Source organism: Aedes aegypti, chromosome 3 (assembly GCF_002204515.2).
Source record: "Aedes aegypti strain LVP_AGWG chromosome 3, AaegL5.0 Primary Assembly, whole genome shotgun sequence".
Lineage (NCBI taxonomy): Eukaryota > Metazoa > Arthropoda > Insecta > Diptera > Culicidae > Aedes > Aedes aegypti.
In genome coordinates this window covers 175,991,190-176,007,188 of record NC_035109.1, presented here as the reverse complement: position 1 = coordinate 176,007,188, position 15,999 = coordinate 175,991,190, and the positions used below count along the sequence as shown (strand labels likewise).

The window sequence follows — 15,999 nt, the reverse complement described above, 5'->3', positions numbered from 1 at the left end:
ATTTTGATTAATTCTCTGATATTATTATTTATATGGTTCAACATATAGTTTAGAAGTAAAATGTTCTCTTTCTGGTGAACCTACATTGAATTATCATTAAAAATTAATTGGAATTATTAAACATCGTTGAGAACACAAAGGTAGACCCTGTTGAACAGATGAGACAAACAGAAATACTAATTGAATACATTTATCTCAAATCGCGCATCCCCCTGATTAGGTTATGCAGCATTCAACGAGATATTTTTATTCATTATCTATTTTTTCCGGTTCATCACACCAGTCAATATAAGACAACCTGCGATTCGCTCTTGTGAACTATACGGTGTTGAAAGTCGCGAGAACAATGTTACTTCCCCGAGGAAGTATTGCTCTGCTGGTGGCCTTGGTGGCAATATTGAATGTTGTGCAAGCGGATTTCGGTTACAACAGAAAATATTGCAAGAAGCCTTCTGTTACAACTGCTAGTGGGTCCTCAGTTTATCGAAAGACTTTCTGCTCTGGTGATTTGATTTTCGAGGACAATTTCGATAAACTGAACCTTGAAAAATGGGAACATGAGCACACCCTTGGTGGTGGAGGTGTAAGTATTACACAATCTAGATGCATGATGCTTGGATGATTCAACCACGTGATCTTTGCAGAACTGGGAGTTTCAGTACTACCTGAACAATCGTAAGAATTCGTATGTAGAAAATGGAATACTGTACATTCGACCAACCTTACTAGCTGATGAAACTGGTGAGGAGTTTTTGACCAGCGGAACATTGAATCTGAACGGGGGTTCTCCATATGATTCGTGAGTTTGATAACGTTTTTTTTTAAGAATTATTCAAAACGAACCCTCTATTACAGTTGTACTAACCCAGCGTGGGATGGTTGTGAAAGAACTGGCACTCCAGAAAATCCCTTGAATCCGATCAAAAGTGCTCGTCTGCGGACATTAAAATCGTTCAATTTCAAATATGGGAAGTTGGAGATCCGCGCAAAACTGCCAACAGGCGACTGGCTTTGGCCTGCCCTTTGGCTGATGCCTAAGCTCAATCAATACGGAACGTGGCCGACTTCAGGAGAAATCGATCTGATGGAAAGTCGAGGAAATCTGGATTACCGTGTTGCGGATGGAACCCATATTGGCGTTGAGCAAGTAGGATCGACTTTGCATTTCGGGCCAAACCCATCACTGAATGGTTTTGAGACTTCCACTGCGGCTAAAAATAGTGCCCCAGGAGAAGGCTTCAACAATGACTTCCATCGTTACCAACTTGAATGGACACCTGAGTATATGAAATTCAGTGTTGATGATGAGGAAACTCTGGTAGTGGATGGAAATTTCTGGCAGCGAGGTAATTTCGATCAGAGAGCACCGGGAACACCAAATCCTTGGATCAGCGGAGAAAAGATGGCTCCGTTCGATGAAGAATTCCATGTCATCATGAACCTGGCCGTCGGAGGTACAAACGGATATTTCCCTGACCCTCCAGCGACAAACAAAGACAATCCTAAACCGTGGACGAATGGATCTCCAACTGCTAGGGGTGGATTCTGGTCTGCCAAGGAAGATTGGTTACCCACCTGGAAGCTTGAGGAAAATGATAGCAAGGAAGCTTCTTTGCAAGTCGATTACGTCAGAGTATGGGCCCTGTAATATAATGATGAACTTGATAATAAACAGTTGAAAGTATTTCAGAAGATATTGTAGAATTATTTATTCCGAAAGATTTTTTCTCATCTGTGGCCATGGGCATAGCCAGGAACATCCAGAAATTCCATCCGACATTCAGAGATTTATACATAAAATTTAACAAGAAGCCAATTTGTCCGGGAAATGCTTCAATGGGATCCCATCCCCGAGATAGTCAAAAAGGTTATAGTGATAAGTTCCTTTGGAAGGCAAGTTAAGCCGTTGGTCCCGGGATGAACTAGCCTAGGACGAAAAAAATGCAGCTGACGGCAGGATACGCGCCACAGCAGAACGCGTAGCCGAGAGGGATAATCGCTACCTGCAGGAGATGGCGGTATGCATGCTTCTTGATGCGAACTTCGATAAGAAGTATTGGGGAGAAGCAATTGACTGTTTAACGATAAACTTGCGACGATCGACGCGCCACCATAGTTCATATAACGGAAGGTATTAGAACTAACTTGGAGGTGATGATTTAGAGGTTATTTGGCAATTTAGAGGTTAAAATCCCCTCCAAACACTAGCGATTTTGCGGTGGGATGTTGACGTTTGATGACGAATAGGGTAATGACTGTTTATTTCGTTCATAACCGCTAACAGTTGGCGCCAGCGGCAAAAAGTACAGGCAACAACCTTTCGAACTTTCAGTTTCTTTCACTGGCCGCCGAGCGACGGCACTGTTGTTTGTATGCCACCCACTGATCGCGCTACGCTGGATTCTCAAATTTTTCAAACTTTCAACACAAGCGCATGGAAGAATGGTAGTCGGAGAGCTGTCAAAACGTATGGAAAATAATAAAAAACGTAAATTACTTGCAATTAGGAACCTGGATCAAAAAAGTAGTGATAAGAAATCAAGTGTAAAGTGAATACATAACTTTTTGTGTTTAGTTCATCTTCCGTGGTGCTTTCTTTGCTTCAGGATTTCGTTTTTACTACCACTGAAAAAGAGCCATCTATTGGCTTTTCAGTTTTGAATATCGCCCTATTGCTACTAAAGCTTACATTCAGAATCGTTTACCCTCATTGTCTGTGGCGAAGGTGCCGATGGAACTATGGTGTGGAGAGAAACCTGATTTAAGCCACCTGAAAGTGTTTGGGTGTGAGGCGTTCGTCTACATTCCGGACGCAAAACGAGTGAAGCTAGACAACCGAGCGAGTAAGCTCTTGTTCGTTGGATATGCTTGTGGCTCCAAAGCGTATCGTTTTTTGGACAAGCAGACGAATAAGATCGTTATTAGTCGGGATGCCGGGTTCCTTGAACTCGGATCACAGCTGCAGGAGGAGTCACCAGCCAGAGCGAAGGATCAAAAGCCTGCGGATGCGGAAGCTGTTCCGCAGAGGAACGCGGATCGGCTCGTGTCTATCGAATTGGTTTCCGTAGATAATAAAAGCATCGACGAAGAATCGGAATATTAAGGTTTTTTGGAGGAAGATTCCGACGATGATGTTTGTTATGGTGCTGATGCCGAAGACCCCGATGGAGATCAAGCGGAGCCAGGTAGACCTCAGCGCGGAAATGCAGGAGTGCTGCCGGCAAGATATCAGGATTTTGTAGTCGGTGTTGCGAAGATGGACGAACCGGAATCGAAGAACTACCGTGAAGCTGTGAATAGTTCGTGTAGTGATAAGTGGATAAAAGCGATGAACGATGAATATAAATCGCTGTTGTCGAAGGGTACGTGGTCGTTTGTTGAACTATCGAAAGGGCAACAAGCAATAGGGTCGAAATGGGTCTTTAAGAAGAAAAAGGACTCCAGTGTACAAGTGGGGCGCCACAAAGCGAGGCTCGTTGCCCAGGAATTTGGACAACGGTACGGCAGTGACTTTAGTGAAGTGTTTAAGCCGGTTTCAATGCCGTCGACGTTTAGGGTGCTCCTGGCGCTCGCAGGGCACAAGAAGCTTCAAGTTCGTCACTTCGGTGTGAAAAAATGCGTATCTAAATGGAAGACTGAGCGAAGAACTCTATATGCGGCAGCCCCCGGGATACGTTGTACCCGGTAAGGAGGAGCTAGTGTGCAGACTGCAACGAAGTTTGCATGGGCTCAAACAGGCAGCCCATGTCTGAAATGCTACTATGAAGAAGGTGTTGTTGAGCTTAGGATTTAAGCAATCAGATTCGGACGCTTGTCTGTTTGCGAAACAGTTGGACAATGGTGAGTGGATTTATCTCTTAATATATGTGGATGACATTGTCGTGATTAGTGGTGATGAGCGTCAGATGGATCTTTTGGAGAATCAATTAAGTAAGCTTTTTGAAATCTCGTCGTTGGGGCCGATAAGTCAGTTCCTAGGCATCAAGGTTGAGAAGAGCAGCGATGGATTCTATTCGCTAAGCCAGAAAGCGTTTATCAACGAAATCGCGGAACGCCTTGGACTGGACAAGGCCAAGCCTATCTTTAGGTGGGCTTCGTTTGAATTGGGCTCCCGTTAGTTGGGCTACAGCCCACCTAAAACGAAGGCAAACGTCATTTTCTGACATAAAACGCAATTTATCAATGTTTGTAGCTCTGATTTTCTTTTGTTCTCTGTTATTTGACAGTTCGAAACTCAGCCCGATTAGTGAAAGTCTTTCACCAAGTGGGCTACAGGTTCACTGCCCATAAACGCATAATTGTCCCATGTGAATAGGAAATCCAGCAAACGTGGGACTGACATGCATTTATGGGCAGTTTAGTGCAACGAACGAAAGTTGACTGTACCCTTTAGCCACAGGGTACATTAAGTAGGCTGACAGTGAGCCACTGGCTGATAACGTGCAATACCACAGTCTGTACTTAGCCACTAACACCAGACCAGACATTGCTGCAGCCGTGTCGATTCTCAGTCGTAGTAACAGCCGTCCTACGCAGCGTGATTGGGTCGAACTCAAACGCGTCGTTCGATACCTGATCGGAACGGAAGATTTGGTTTTGCGACTTGAGCTCAAGCGTGGAGATGGATTGACACTGACTGGATACAGCGACGCAGACTGGGCTGGAGATACATCGGCTCGTAAGCCCACAAGCGGATGTGTTTTCATGCTGGGTGGTGCCGAGCAGCGACAACCGACAAAGATCAACGAAGGCAACCGTAGGGTAAGTGTTCCCTTAGTTGTGGGTGTTCCTATAGTTGCGGTAGTGCCGTTTTCACTGATTTTACTATATTAGCCACAGAACTGACACTGCCAATCGACGCATTGGCTTGTTGATACACGGAATAGTTGAAAAAAGCGTTCAAATTGCTTCAAAACTGATGAAATATCACTAAAATGGCTAAACCTTTTCTTACCTTTACCAATAGTTGCGGTAAAGTGTTCCTATACTCCGTGTACTTATACTCCGAAAAATGACATTTGGCAGTGACGTCATGCCAATCGCAAACTCGAACGAGTGCAAAAGAAAGCAAGGCCTGCTCTCCTTTAATATCCTCAAGGCCTCATGCTTGACGATAGGAATGGCGACACATGTTTTGATGGAAAATCGTTGTTTACACGTGGGAATAGCCTACCTTGTTGTGTCTACCGTGCAGCATGCTTAGGATTTGTGCTCGAAAGCAGAGTGGATCTAGATAAGAGTGGCGTCAATGTCAAAATTGGAACAGCGGCGAACTGTCATTTCCATACAAATCCGCGTTCCAATCGAGCAGGAGACCTGTCAAAACTGGAACATGACGTCACTCTTGTTTACAGGCACTCTACTCGAAAGGAATGATTCAGCTGGGCTACTGCCTAACCGCTAGGATGGTGACCGACATATTCACCAAGCCATTGGGACCACAGAAGATTAACCAATACGTAGCCGACCTTGGGCTGGCCAAGGGAAACAGAGATAGATTCGTTCAGTAGCTCAGCGAAGAGGAGTGTTGAACGTAAGTATCGTTTTACCACAGGGGCGCTGACCCACTGAACTGAAAATAAAGTGTAAACCCACCTTTGTTACCTCTCTTTGTAAACGCAAGTCACGTCGTCGCGAGTTAATTTTCACCGAATCACAATTTCCCCACGCAGTAATCGATTCCCTGTGTTATTCTCTGCTCTGCTGGTCAATTCCTTCCCACAATGGGATGTATGCACTTCAACAGACAAGTAACCGCCTATCACGATGCGTGGGAAAATTCTTGCAAACAATGCTCAAGAAAAGAATTTTTCTTTGATCGCAGTACGCGGTTGAAAAGAAATGTCAATTTAAATGGAGCTCACTGTAGGGAAAGGGGTGGTAAAATGAACACCTTAAGTATATTATCTTGTTTCTGACAAAAAAAACGAGGAATTCGTACATAGAACTGCACATACATGAAAAATTGAGATGTTATCTATAGCAGCGACACGAATTCATACTTAAATAGCTAAATTTTCACATATTTTTATCTCTAGCAAAAAACGATGCAAATGTTCATTTTACCTGCACTATGTGGGTAAAATGAACAGCTGTTGGTGGTAAAATGAACATCATGCAAAAACGAGAGCTAAACAAATATTTTCGGAAATTTTCGTTGCATTACCGAACATATAGCCATTAAGAATTGTAATCCATTTAAAAAGAAATCTAAAGGTATCAGATTTGAAATCATATCATAACGATGTTCATCTCACTGAAAAACTTCAAGACCTCCGAGCTAATAGTTACGCCTGTTCTAATTTTCAAACGTGGTTTTCTAGAATCTTAGTTTTCGTTGACATTGTCTCTTCAGTTGACCTCCGTATCAACCCGACCACTCCGAATTATTCTCTAAACGCTCTAACGCTTCCATTCTTCTACGCGCATGCCTTTCCTTACGCCTGATACATAGGCAGTCTGCTAACCACAAAAGCAAACCTCTCTGCCATGCCTTTCTCCCAATCCAAACACTCCCGCATGAACTGGCGTAGACGCAGTGGTATATACGGTCTACGTGGGAGCCAGTTTAATGCATCATCAATTCCTGCCCCTTCCCCACATTGGTCTGCATTCTGACGTGGCAGGCACCATTGTCGCTAAAAATAGAAGATCACCAGCACTTATACACTGAGGATGCCTGTTAGTCCCAAGCAGTCATTCGGTTGGTTCCTTGTGTAAGTGCAGCTGATCTGGCGATACTGGAGTAGCATCCACGGGCGGCCAATCAAGCTCAAGCAAGCTCAAGCTCAAAGCATTACCTACACATCTACCAACAATATTTAATCATTTTTATTTATACAACCATTTTGAATAATATACTTACACGCTTCAATACATTTTTAATATTATGTTTACTTATTAAATTTTTATAAAGTTTAGAAAAATAAAGGTTTTTATTTAATATTTCTAATTATCAACCCCTACCTGATTAATTCCAAAAAAATGACGAACAATTTGAAGCATAGTTTGTTTTTTAATCATTAAAAGAACACAAACATCTAAATTTAAATTTTTGGCGGCAGTTAAATATGGGAGTTTATATTTTATTTGCAACGCCTAATATTTTTGTGGGACTGAATTCTCGGCGAATAACCCAATATTGTTTAAAACTCGATGATAAAATTGAAATTTGTTTTGTGATTTTGTAGATTACTTTGATTCTATACAGATGAACTGATAAAAGTTCATCACATTTGTTTTTGTTTTCAAAAATACAAAATAAATATCTGAAAATCATACACTAGAATTTTTTCAAATTCTACGTTTGTCATATCGGGGCGCCGCGCCATTTTGAGGAAATGTCAATAAGGGCACCACAATCTGAAAATATTTGGGCACTTCTGGGTTATTTCAATTGATATTCATATCATAACGAAGTCGAGAAACATCTCCTATATCAAAGTGATGCCAATGGAGATGCCGAAGTCGTTCTTAATCCTATCTGCCCTAAACAATAAAAAACGATAGTTCAACTGAAACAAGAACGTATATTGACTTCAATTATTAATTTCATATTTTCTTCTTCTTATCGACCTTCCTGTTAGGATTCCCTTGAACACGATTCACCGTCAAGGGGATATACGAAGACGATACCTTTTCATCTGACTTCGTAGGCGTTGTTTTTGACTTCTTCTTAGGTTTAGTTTTATCTGCCGTTTCCGTCTCGGATCTTCCTCTCTTCAGAGTGATGTATTCGCTCCAATCGTTCTTTGGGGAAGCTGCAAGTTGCTTCGTGGCAAAAATGGAAACCTGCGGAATGAATGTGCGCTTATTTTCGGCAAGTCGGTTCAGGTGAAGGCGAGGTAATTCTACAGGAGGCGCACGTTCGACGTTATTTTGTTCCGCTTGAGTGATCTTTTTGCTGGAACTCGAATTGATCTGCTCTTTATCGTACTCTTTGGATTTGATAATATGGGCCACATATTGCAATAGTTCGACGATTTCCGGTTGATCTCTGTAAGCGCTGCGGATTGCAATCAATTTTTCCGGTGTATCAGACCACTTGAGGCATTCGGGTGCCAGAATCTGTATTTGCGGACAGTTTCGTCGTGCCATCTGGATAATCTGCTTCCCGAGGATTTGCGGGTGGAAATCGGATGTGATGAACAGGGCACTTGCTTGACCTTGACTCAGCAGATGTGAAACAGGATTTGTGCCATGAACAACATGTGGGCTAGATATAGGAGATCATGTTAATAATTTACTTCATATTATTAAGATTATTAAGACCGGAACAAATATGAAATTTTACTTTTGTCACTTCTCTTTTAAGTTTGTCAAAAAATCAAAAAGGGGAAATAAATCAAATGTTTTATTTTTGATGTTAGTTTCCACTTTCATTTAAAAATATTTTCGCTAGGAAATCCATGTAAAATTCCGAATTGAATATTTAGATAACAGTAACATCCACCAGTTTTGAATATTTTTTTCTAATGGATTCCACTTGTTCTGGACATGCAGTTACGGACAAAACTCCTTAGCAAAAAAAAGTTTAATTCGTTGATTTGTTTAGTTTTTTTTTCTTCAAATAATTTCAAGGTTTTGTTGCAGTTTGTTTTCGTATTCTTTTATTAGTAATATTGCAATCATTATATTTATATTTAGGTGTTCTGTGTTAGACACTATCATCCCAAATTGGTAGAACTAAATTAAGCTTTTATAAACATTTTGTTAACAACATATTTCAGTTCATTTGCCGTAGCAGTTCAGAATTGTTACAGGTGAGCAGTGTTGATAGACTCACACTCACATCTCAATTGTCGTCAAGTCTTAACAAAATTAGGCTGTTTAGTAGTAGTTCTAGTTCTAGTATTTATTGGTCATTACGTTCATATATCCTTAAAGAAAAAAATCACTTTCCTTGTCTTTTCCACGATTTCTCAAAACTAGCAAGTTACCCTAGGCCTCTATTACAGTCTCCTACAAGATTCACTTTTCTATGGCAAATGCAATGCTTCACAACGCCTACTTTCTACTTGTAAATTTTGCGAAAATGAAGCTGAAATTAGATTGTTTATACCATTGTAACCAAAGAGATATTCCTTGTTATGGCAATGTGAAAATCATATTAAAATAAGATTGTCGCCACTTATTTCTACTCAGTGATTCTCCTAGTAATTTTCCACAGAGTAGTATTCCCTACGTTGTATATGATAACAATGTGTCTAGCTAACTAATAGTCAGTGCTGTAAAACGGTGAACAGAGTCTGTTCATGCACTACAGAAAAATGCTACCGTATTGACTGTTTAACGATAAACTTGCGACGATCGACGCGCCACCATATTTCATATAACGGAGGTTATTAGAACTAACTTGGAGGTGATGATTTGGAGGTTATTTGGAAATTTGGAGGTTAAAATCCCCTCCAAACACTAGCGATTTTGCGGTGGGATGTTGACGTTTGATCACGAATCGGTGGTTCCTTTTGTGCGATTGCTTTCTTGCTTTCTTTGCTCACGATCGCCAGAACACATATACTGTAGAGGGCATTGCATCATTTTATTTTGACATGCACTCACGCATCCGATTCCCTGTGATATTTCTACAATAACACCATATATCGGTCAATTTTCTCAATACTGTCGTACATTAGTTTGTAATCCATCTATTATAATCATAATCCACCCAATTATATACAAAAATAACTATGGACGGAAAAAAGAACGGCTATGAATAGACTCTGCTCATCCAGCAATCACGCTCTTTTTTACATTTGTTTTGCTCTGGTTCTCCGATGCAAGAATCTGTGACCAAATCGGTCGCTGATGGTTCGTGAGCGTGTGAGCGTGGATCCTGCTTAATATTGGTTCATTTTGCGTAAACGGCATGATTCTTTCCACCACTGCTAATAGTAAGAGTGGCTACGGATCATTCAGGTTAGCAAAATGCAAACTGATCGACGCCAATAATATTAATGTCCACTTCGAATAGATTAATTTTTTGAAATGGGCATCAATGCTATCAATGACGCAGAATGTCCGTTGGATCACATCCGAGAGATTATTGCGTCTATGCCATATAAATTATGACGCGGCTTTAAGCAAACATGCCAAAATGTGGTACCACCTCCACTATGATTACGCCTTTGGTTTCCATCTAATGGGCTAATGGATGTGCCCTCCCATCGCGGCAAGGTCGCATAACCAAGGGGAGGGCAAATCTCACGCTTGAGATTTTGATGCAAAATCACTCAACCAACTCAAACCGAAAAAAATGATTTCAAAATTATTTCAAATGATTGCAATTTTCAGCAGATCAGAAATGCGCTTGATTTTACCATGTCTGTTGTCGAAATCAGATTGTTGTAAATTATTTCTGTCAAATGTACCAGTAATGTGGTAGGATGTACCGTAAACATAGTAAATTGGTCTGAAATTCCATGGTAGTTTCAAGAATGGGCGTAGTCAACTATATAAGTAATTTTTACCACACATTTTTTTCCGTGTGATTTTTTGACTGCTGAGTTGCGTGATTGACAACTCACGCATGATAAATCTCAAGCGTGAGTTATGAGAAATTGGGTTTTTCACAACAGGGCAGGTGAATTGATTTCACCTGCGTATGAGAGAAAAAAAAACACATTTTTAATTAACTCAACCTAAATATATAGCACTCTAATCTTGGTTATAGAAGATTGCAACAATTTTTGTCTAAAATTATGAATAACTTTATTCGACATTTGTTCCAATGTTTCAAAATTGGATATTTTTTGATGCTCATAAATAAGGGGAAGGGAGCTTTCAAAATTTAACTTCATCTATAGAGTTTTCGTCTTAGTATTACAACAGCTAGTCCATATTGGTACAGCATACATCTGACATGAGCCGTAGATACCATCAGTGCACCAAATTCCACTCATTTAAGAGAAGCATATGTGTTCAAATGTTTATTATAAAAAAACTATTGTGTCCATTAATACTATTTTTATGTCACAATGTAGTTCCAAGTATCAGTATCAATGTAGTTCCAAGTATCAGCGGCAAAATAAAAAGAATATGAAAAACCATCATAAAAAATAATTTATTGCATTTGTAACTGCATCTAAGTGTTCCTATTTCCGCTCACGGTAAACAGATTTCGTGACGAACTTGCAATACATATTTCGAATTTCGTTATTTATCCTGACATTTTTTATGGTCAAACCATAGCTATTATTGCCATAAAGAAGGCTGTATACTACAATCGACATTTCTTTAAAATTTTGTTTAATTATTTGCATGAGCGGTTATTGGAACACACAAAAATACCTAGTGGTCCAATAACCGCTCACGAGGTCTTGTGTTTTCAACAAAATAATTATTTTGAAAATAATGAAAATATTGTCAGACGACTTCATTTGAAACTTATAGGTATGTATATCAGCCTGGGACATGATTGTATGAAAAATTTAGATTCTCGCTCCAGTCCACTTTTTGGATTGCATTTGGGTCCCATAACAACTGTGCAAAATTTCAGCTCGATCGGCGAAACTATATTTACGCGCCAGCCGTTCAAAGTTTGTATGGGATTTACTATGGGAAAACTCACTAGAGGTCGCCCATAGTGCTCTATAAAAATTCTGAATACAGATCTAGGTAGGGTAAGTGTTCCCTTAGTTGTGGGTATTCCTATAGTTGCGGTAGTGCCGTTTTCACTGATTTCATTACATTAGTCACATAACCGACACTGCCAATCGACGTATTGGCTTGTTGATACACGGAACAGTTGAAAAGAGTGTTCAAATTGCTTTGAAACTGATGAATATCACTAAAATTGCTAAAGCTTTTCTTACTTGTACCAATAGTTGCGGTAAAGTGTTCCTATAGTGGAGGATTCTATAAGAAAACAACGGATACCGCAACTATAGGAACACAAATTAAGAATATACCGCAACTAAAGGAACAGTGTACCAATAGTGGAGGTCACGGTAGACACAACAAGGTAGGCTATTCCCATGTGTAAACAACGATTTTCCATCAAAACATGTGTCGTCATTCCTATCGTCGGGCATGAGACCTTGAGGATAGTAAAGGAGTGCAGGCCTTGCTTTCTTTTGCACTCGTTCGAGTTTGCGATAGGAATGACGTCACTACCAAATGTCATTTTTCGGATTATAATACCTTGCTTCTTTTTACCGTGAGTGGAGGTATTATTTTTCACTGACATGCCGTGGATTACTGCGATGAAATAATTTTTCTCATTAAGTCAATGGTCGTTACTTCCCGTTACAATATTAACATGTACATTAATTGGGCTTCTTTTATTTAGGCGTTTAAATGAAGTTCAATCGTGCTTAGTACCTCCACTATTGGTACATCTACCCTAGGTATTTCTACGATGAACAACATTGTCGAAGACCGCAAAGCAATCCGATGCTTGTGAAAAAAGTTATTAAACATATATTATTCGGAAATTTTGCCCAATTTTGTTATTATTGTTATTCCTTTACGTGTTAATCAACGTCGCCTTGCCAATAGGTTTTCATTGAATAACTTTTTTCACAGGTGTCGGATTGCTTCGCGGTCTTCGGCAATATTCTTCATCGTAGAAATACCTATCGAAGTCTGTGTTCCGCATTTTTATAGAGGTCAATGGGCGACCTCTGGCGATTTTTCTTTGGAAAAGTAAGTTTTCCCATAGTAAATCTCATACAAACTTTGAACGGCTGGCGCGTAAATATAGTTTCACCGATCGAGCTGAAATTTTGCACAGTTGTTATGGGTCTTAAATGCAATCCAAAAAGTGAACTGGAGCGGGAATCCAAATTTTGTCCCACACTAATGTATATATCCGTGCGAAAAATGTTGGGTTTTGACACGAAAAATCAATGTTTACACTAGTGAGCGGAAATAGGGGCATGAGCGGATACTGGTGCATTGATGGTACTTAACGTCATCCGACCAATTTATTGGAACCCTTCTCATCGTGACAACATGTCTACTTGAAGGTTTCAAATAAATATTTTTGTTTGCAATTATGTAGAAACAAAAATACCCAAACTTTTTTGCACTCTACTACAGATGACAGCACATCCTTGAGGTAACTTAGACAAGTCAGATGTGAAAATATTGTATAATATTGATCCCAAAAATCAGGCTTGAGGAACACCAGCTCTTACAGGAAGTCTCTCAGACTTGGAGTTCTAATAAATAACCTGAAGTGTACGATTTGACAGATAACTTTAGATGATTCTAACAATGTATGTTGGATTTTTTTTTTAATTTTACAATCAAGCATTCATGCCAAACACTGAGAATGTAGCAGTTTTTTATGTATGTAGTTACCCTTATAATCAATCCACAAATATATAAAATAAAATAATTATTGGGACTAGAAAAAAGGAGAAATTTATATATGAGGTTGAAACATGAGTGCCACAATATAATCAAATAATAAGCAAAAGCTTAATCAAAACAAAATTTTACAAGGCGTCGCTTCTATTTATTAAATTCAATGATTGCGATTAAAAACCAAGCTATACATCGATTTCAAGTAAAAGATTATTCTCGTGACAATCTATTCAAACATTATGATTTGACGAATGAATTTAACAAAATCAAAGTTTTGTAGCAACAAATCTCGAAAACTTATTCTAACAGACTCAAGTCAAAAAAGTATACAAACTTACTTTATCGATTCTACGTGTTTCGCAGACAAAATTCTACACGTTGCGCTCTGAACCAACTCGATTTTTCACTTTTAAAACGTTTAATTTCCGGATTTACAAAACGACGAAAGTAAGATTCTCAACTTTCGCAACCTAACCACTACTTTCGCCGCCCCGCTGTATGGAGAGACAAAGTGACTTAACCACGAATCAAAACAAAACACTACTTGAGCCGATTTTACACTGGTAGAAAAACGTCGAAAGTAACTAAATAAATCGGCTTATCATTTTGTAATATTTTTTTTGTGGGAAATAACAGGAACTCCCTAGTTTTTGAACGCGAGCTTAATGTATGCAAAATTTAAGCGATGTACACGGCGAAAAAAATTTAAAAAGTTGATTAATTTTAAAACAGTTTTAAAAGACAGGTTGTGATTCTTCTGAATTAATTTTCTCAAAACCATATGAAAGTTACTTACGTCGATTTGAAAAAGTAATCGAGAAATGCATAAAAAAAGAAATTTGAGATTTGTTCCGGCCTGATAAATACATACCTGGTAAGTTTGTTGATCATATTATTAATTTTTATCGCCTCTTCAGAACCAACAGAAGGCCTGAAAATAAATAACTCGATGAATGCTAAATTCGTGTCAATTAAACAATCTATGAACAGAAAACAGGACTTTTCATCAATAAACCAGGATTAGTCCATGAAAGTAAACTCACACCAAACGACGGTAGAAGCTTCGACTTACCAAACTGTTTTAAATGGTTGAACCAGCACATTACGAATGCTTTTTGTAGTTTTGGCATTCTTGATAGTTTTCGCCTTTTGGCTCATTACTATTTATTAAGAAATATTGAAAACTGAATTGGATTTCAACAGAAAATATTACAAACTGTATCGCAGACAATGTGATTGAATCTGCCTCCAAACCCTGAACTGAACTCAACTACTGGTGAATGTAAACAAACACACTTGCAAACTTCTACCCAGCAATAGAGTTTTCATCAATCCCATAAAAGATATCTAAAAACAATCACTCATTCTTCCACTAACTCATCATTTAAATTAAGTAAATAATTTATTATTAAAGAAAAGTTTAAAGAGTCATACCTATTATTTTTAATTCAAAACTCTAACAACAGAGAAATAATTCCAGCAACGCTGTATCAGACTTTGAGTACAAATTTTTGAGAGCGCAAAACACGTTTATACCACATTTTACAAACTGTTATAATCGTTCCATTTCCTCATTCCCTGCAGGGTTTTTGTGTTTGCTAAAACACTGACTAAGGGATCGTTCAAATATTACGTAACGCAACAGGGGTAGGGAGGAGATCTCTAATAATTGAATCAATGAGATAAACTATGGACAAAATCAGCGCCACCCTCATGGAACCACGAACTTTGCTAAAACCCCTTGCCATCACCGCTAATAGCGAGACGTACTTAATAGACGACCTCTTATTTTTAACCCTAAGTACACTCAAAATAATCCAAACGTCATTGTTACGTGAAAACATACGTGGTTTTATTTTTCAACGCACTTTTCACGTAGCTCTTACGTTAATCATAGGTAGCCCACACGCAGCGAACTGGACTATCGAATTTCATACATTTTGCCTTATGAAAGGTGGAACGATTATTGCAATACAAACGCTTTATGTATCGTTTTAGCATCACTCCAGATCAAGGCGTCGATTGGCGCGTGATGTACGCTCGGGCCTATCGATCGCAAGGTTCTTGGTTCGATTCCAGGTTGCCGCGTTAAACGTTTTTTGTTTTCAAATTCTGGTTTCATAAGGCAAATTTATGAATTTCAACCCGATTTCTTGTGGCGAATTTTCATAAGGGGTTCCTATGTTTATCGATAGTCCATTTGCCTGAGTGCAGAATGAACGCATGAACTTTTGAACTTCGTTCATTCCACCGGCGCTACTTGTAAGAGCTACGTGGATTTTCCGGTAGCCTTTACGAAGCGTTTCAATAGGACCTAGATGGTTTTGCATCTACATTAACTAGAATAAAGACCAACCTTATCTCTAATACACACTTAAATTGAATCACAGAATTCTGTGAAATTTCACCGAAATCTCAACAGCAGAATTTTCGGTGAATCGTTCGGTGATTTTTATTTCACAGATCGATCTGTGAACCTTGAAAAAGTTCATCTGTCAAAACCACCGAAGAGTGCGGTGATTTTTCACAAACTTTTCGTAGATTTATTGTGTGATGCTGCAGCTTTTACCGAACGTTTCGGTGCTATTTCACAAACTTACTGTAATTGTTTAATTTTACCACTGGCATTTCACCGACAATTGGGTCCTAAAATGTTTAATGAAATCTTGTTTTTATTTAATAACACGA

At 39.1% G+C, this 15,999-nt stretch overlaps 2 protein-coding genes across 2 annotated transcripts; one reads left to right on the top strand and one right to left on the bottom strand.

Moving 5' to 3' along the window:
• Positions 1 to 300: 300 nt before the first annotated feature.
• On the top strand, positions 301 to 1,692 carry LOC5571588 (beta-1,3-glucan-binding protein). The gene is made up of 3 exons (XM_001659747.3): positions 301 to 583; positions 645 to 799; positions 856 to 1,692. The coding sequence occupies exons 1-3, from the start codon at positions 347 to 349 to the stop codon at positions 1,646 to 1,648; spliced, it is 1,185 nt and encodes a 394-aa protein (XP_001659797.2). The 5' UTR covers positions 301 to 346; the 3' UTR covers positions 1,649 to 1,692.
• A 5,817-nt stretch (positions 1,693 to 7,509) lies between these two features.
• Positions 7,510 to 14,598, bottom strand: LOC5571590. Its single transcript, XM_001659748.2, has 3 exons — positions 14,384 to 14,598; positions 14,183 to 14,242; positions 7,510 to 8,215 (listed from the first exon to the last, which is right to left on the bottom strand). The coding sequence occupies exons 1-3, from the start codon at positions 14,467 to 14,469 to the stop codon at positions 7,552 to 7,554; spliced, it is 810 nt and encodes a 269-aa protein (XP_001659798.1). The 5' UTR covers positions 14,470 to 14,598; the 3' UTR covers positions 7,510 to 7,551.
• Between the last annotated feature and the right edge of the window lie 1,401 nt (positions 14,599 to 15,999).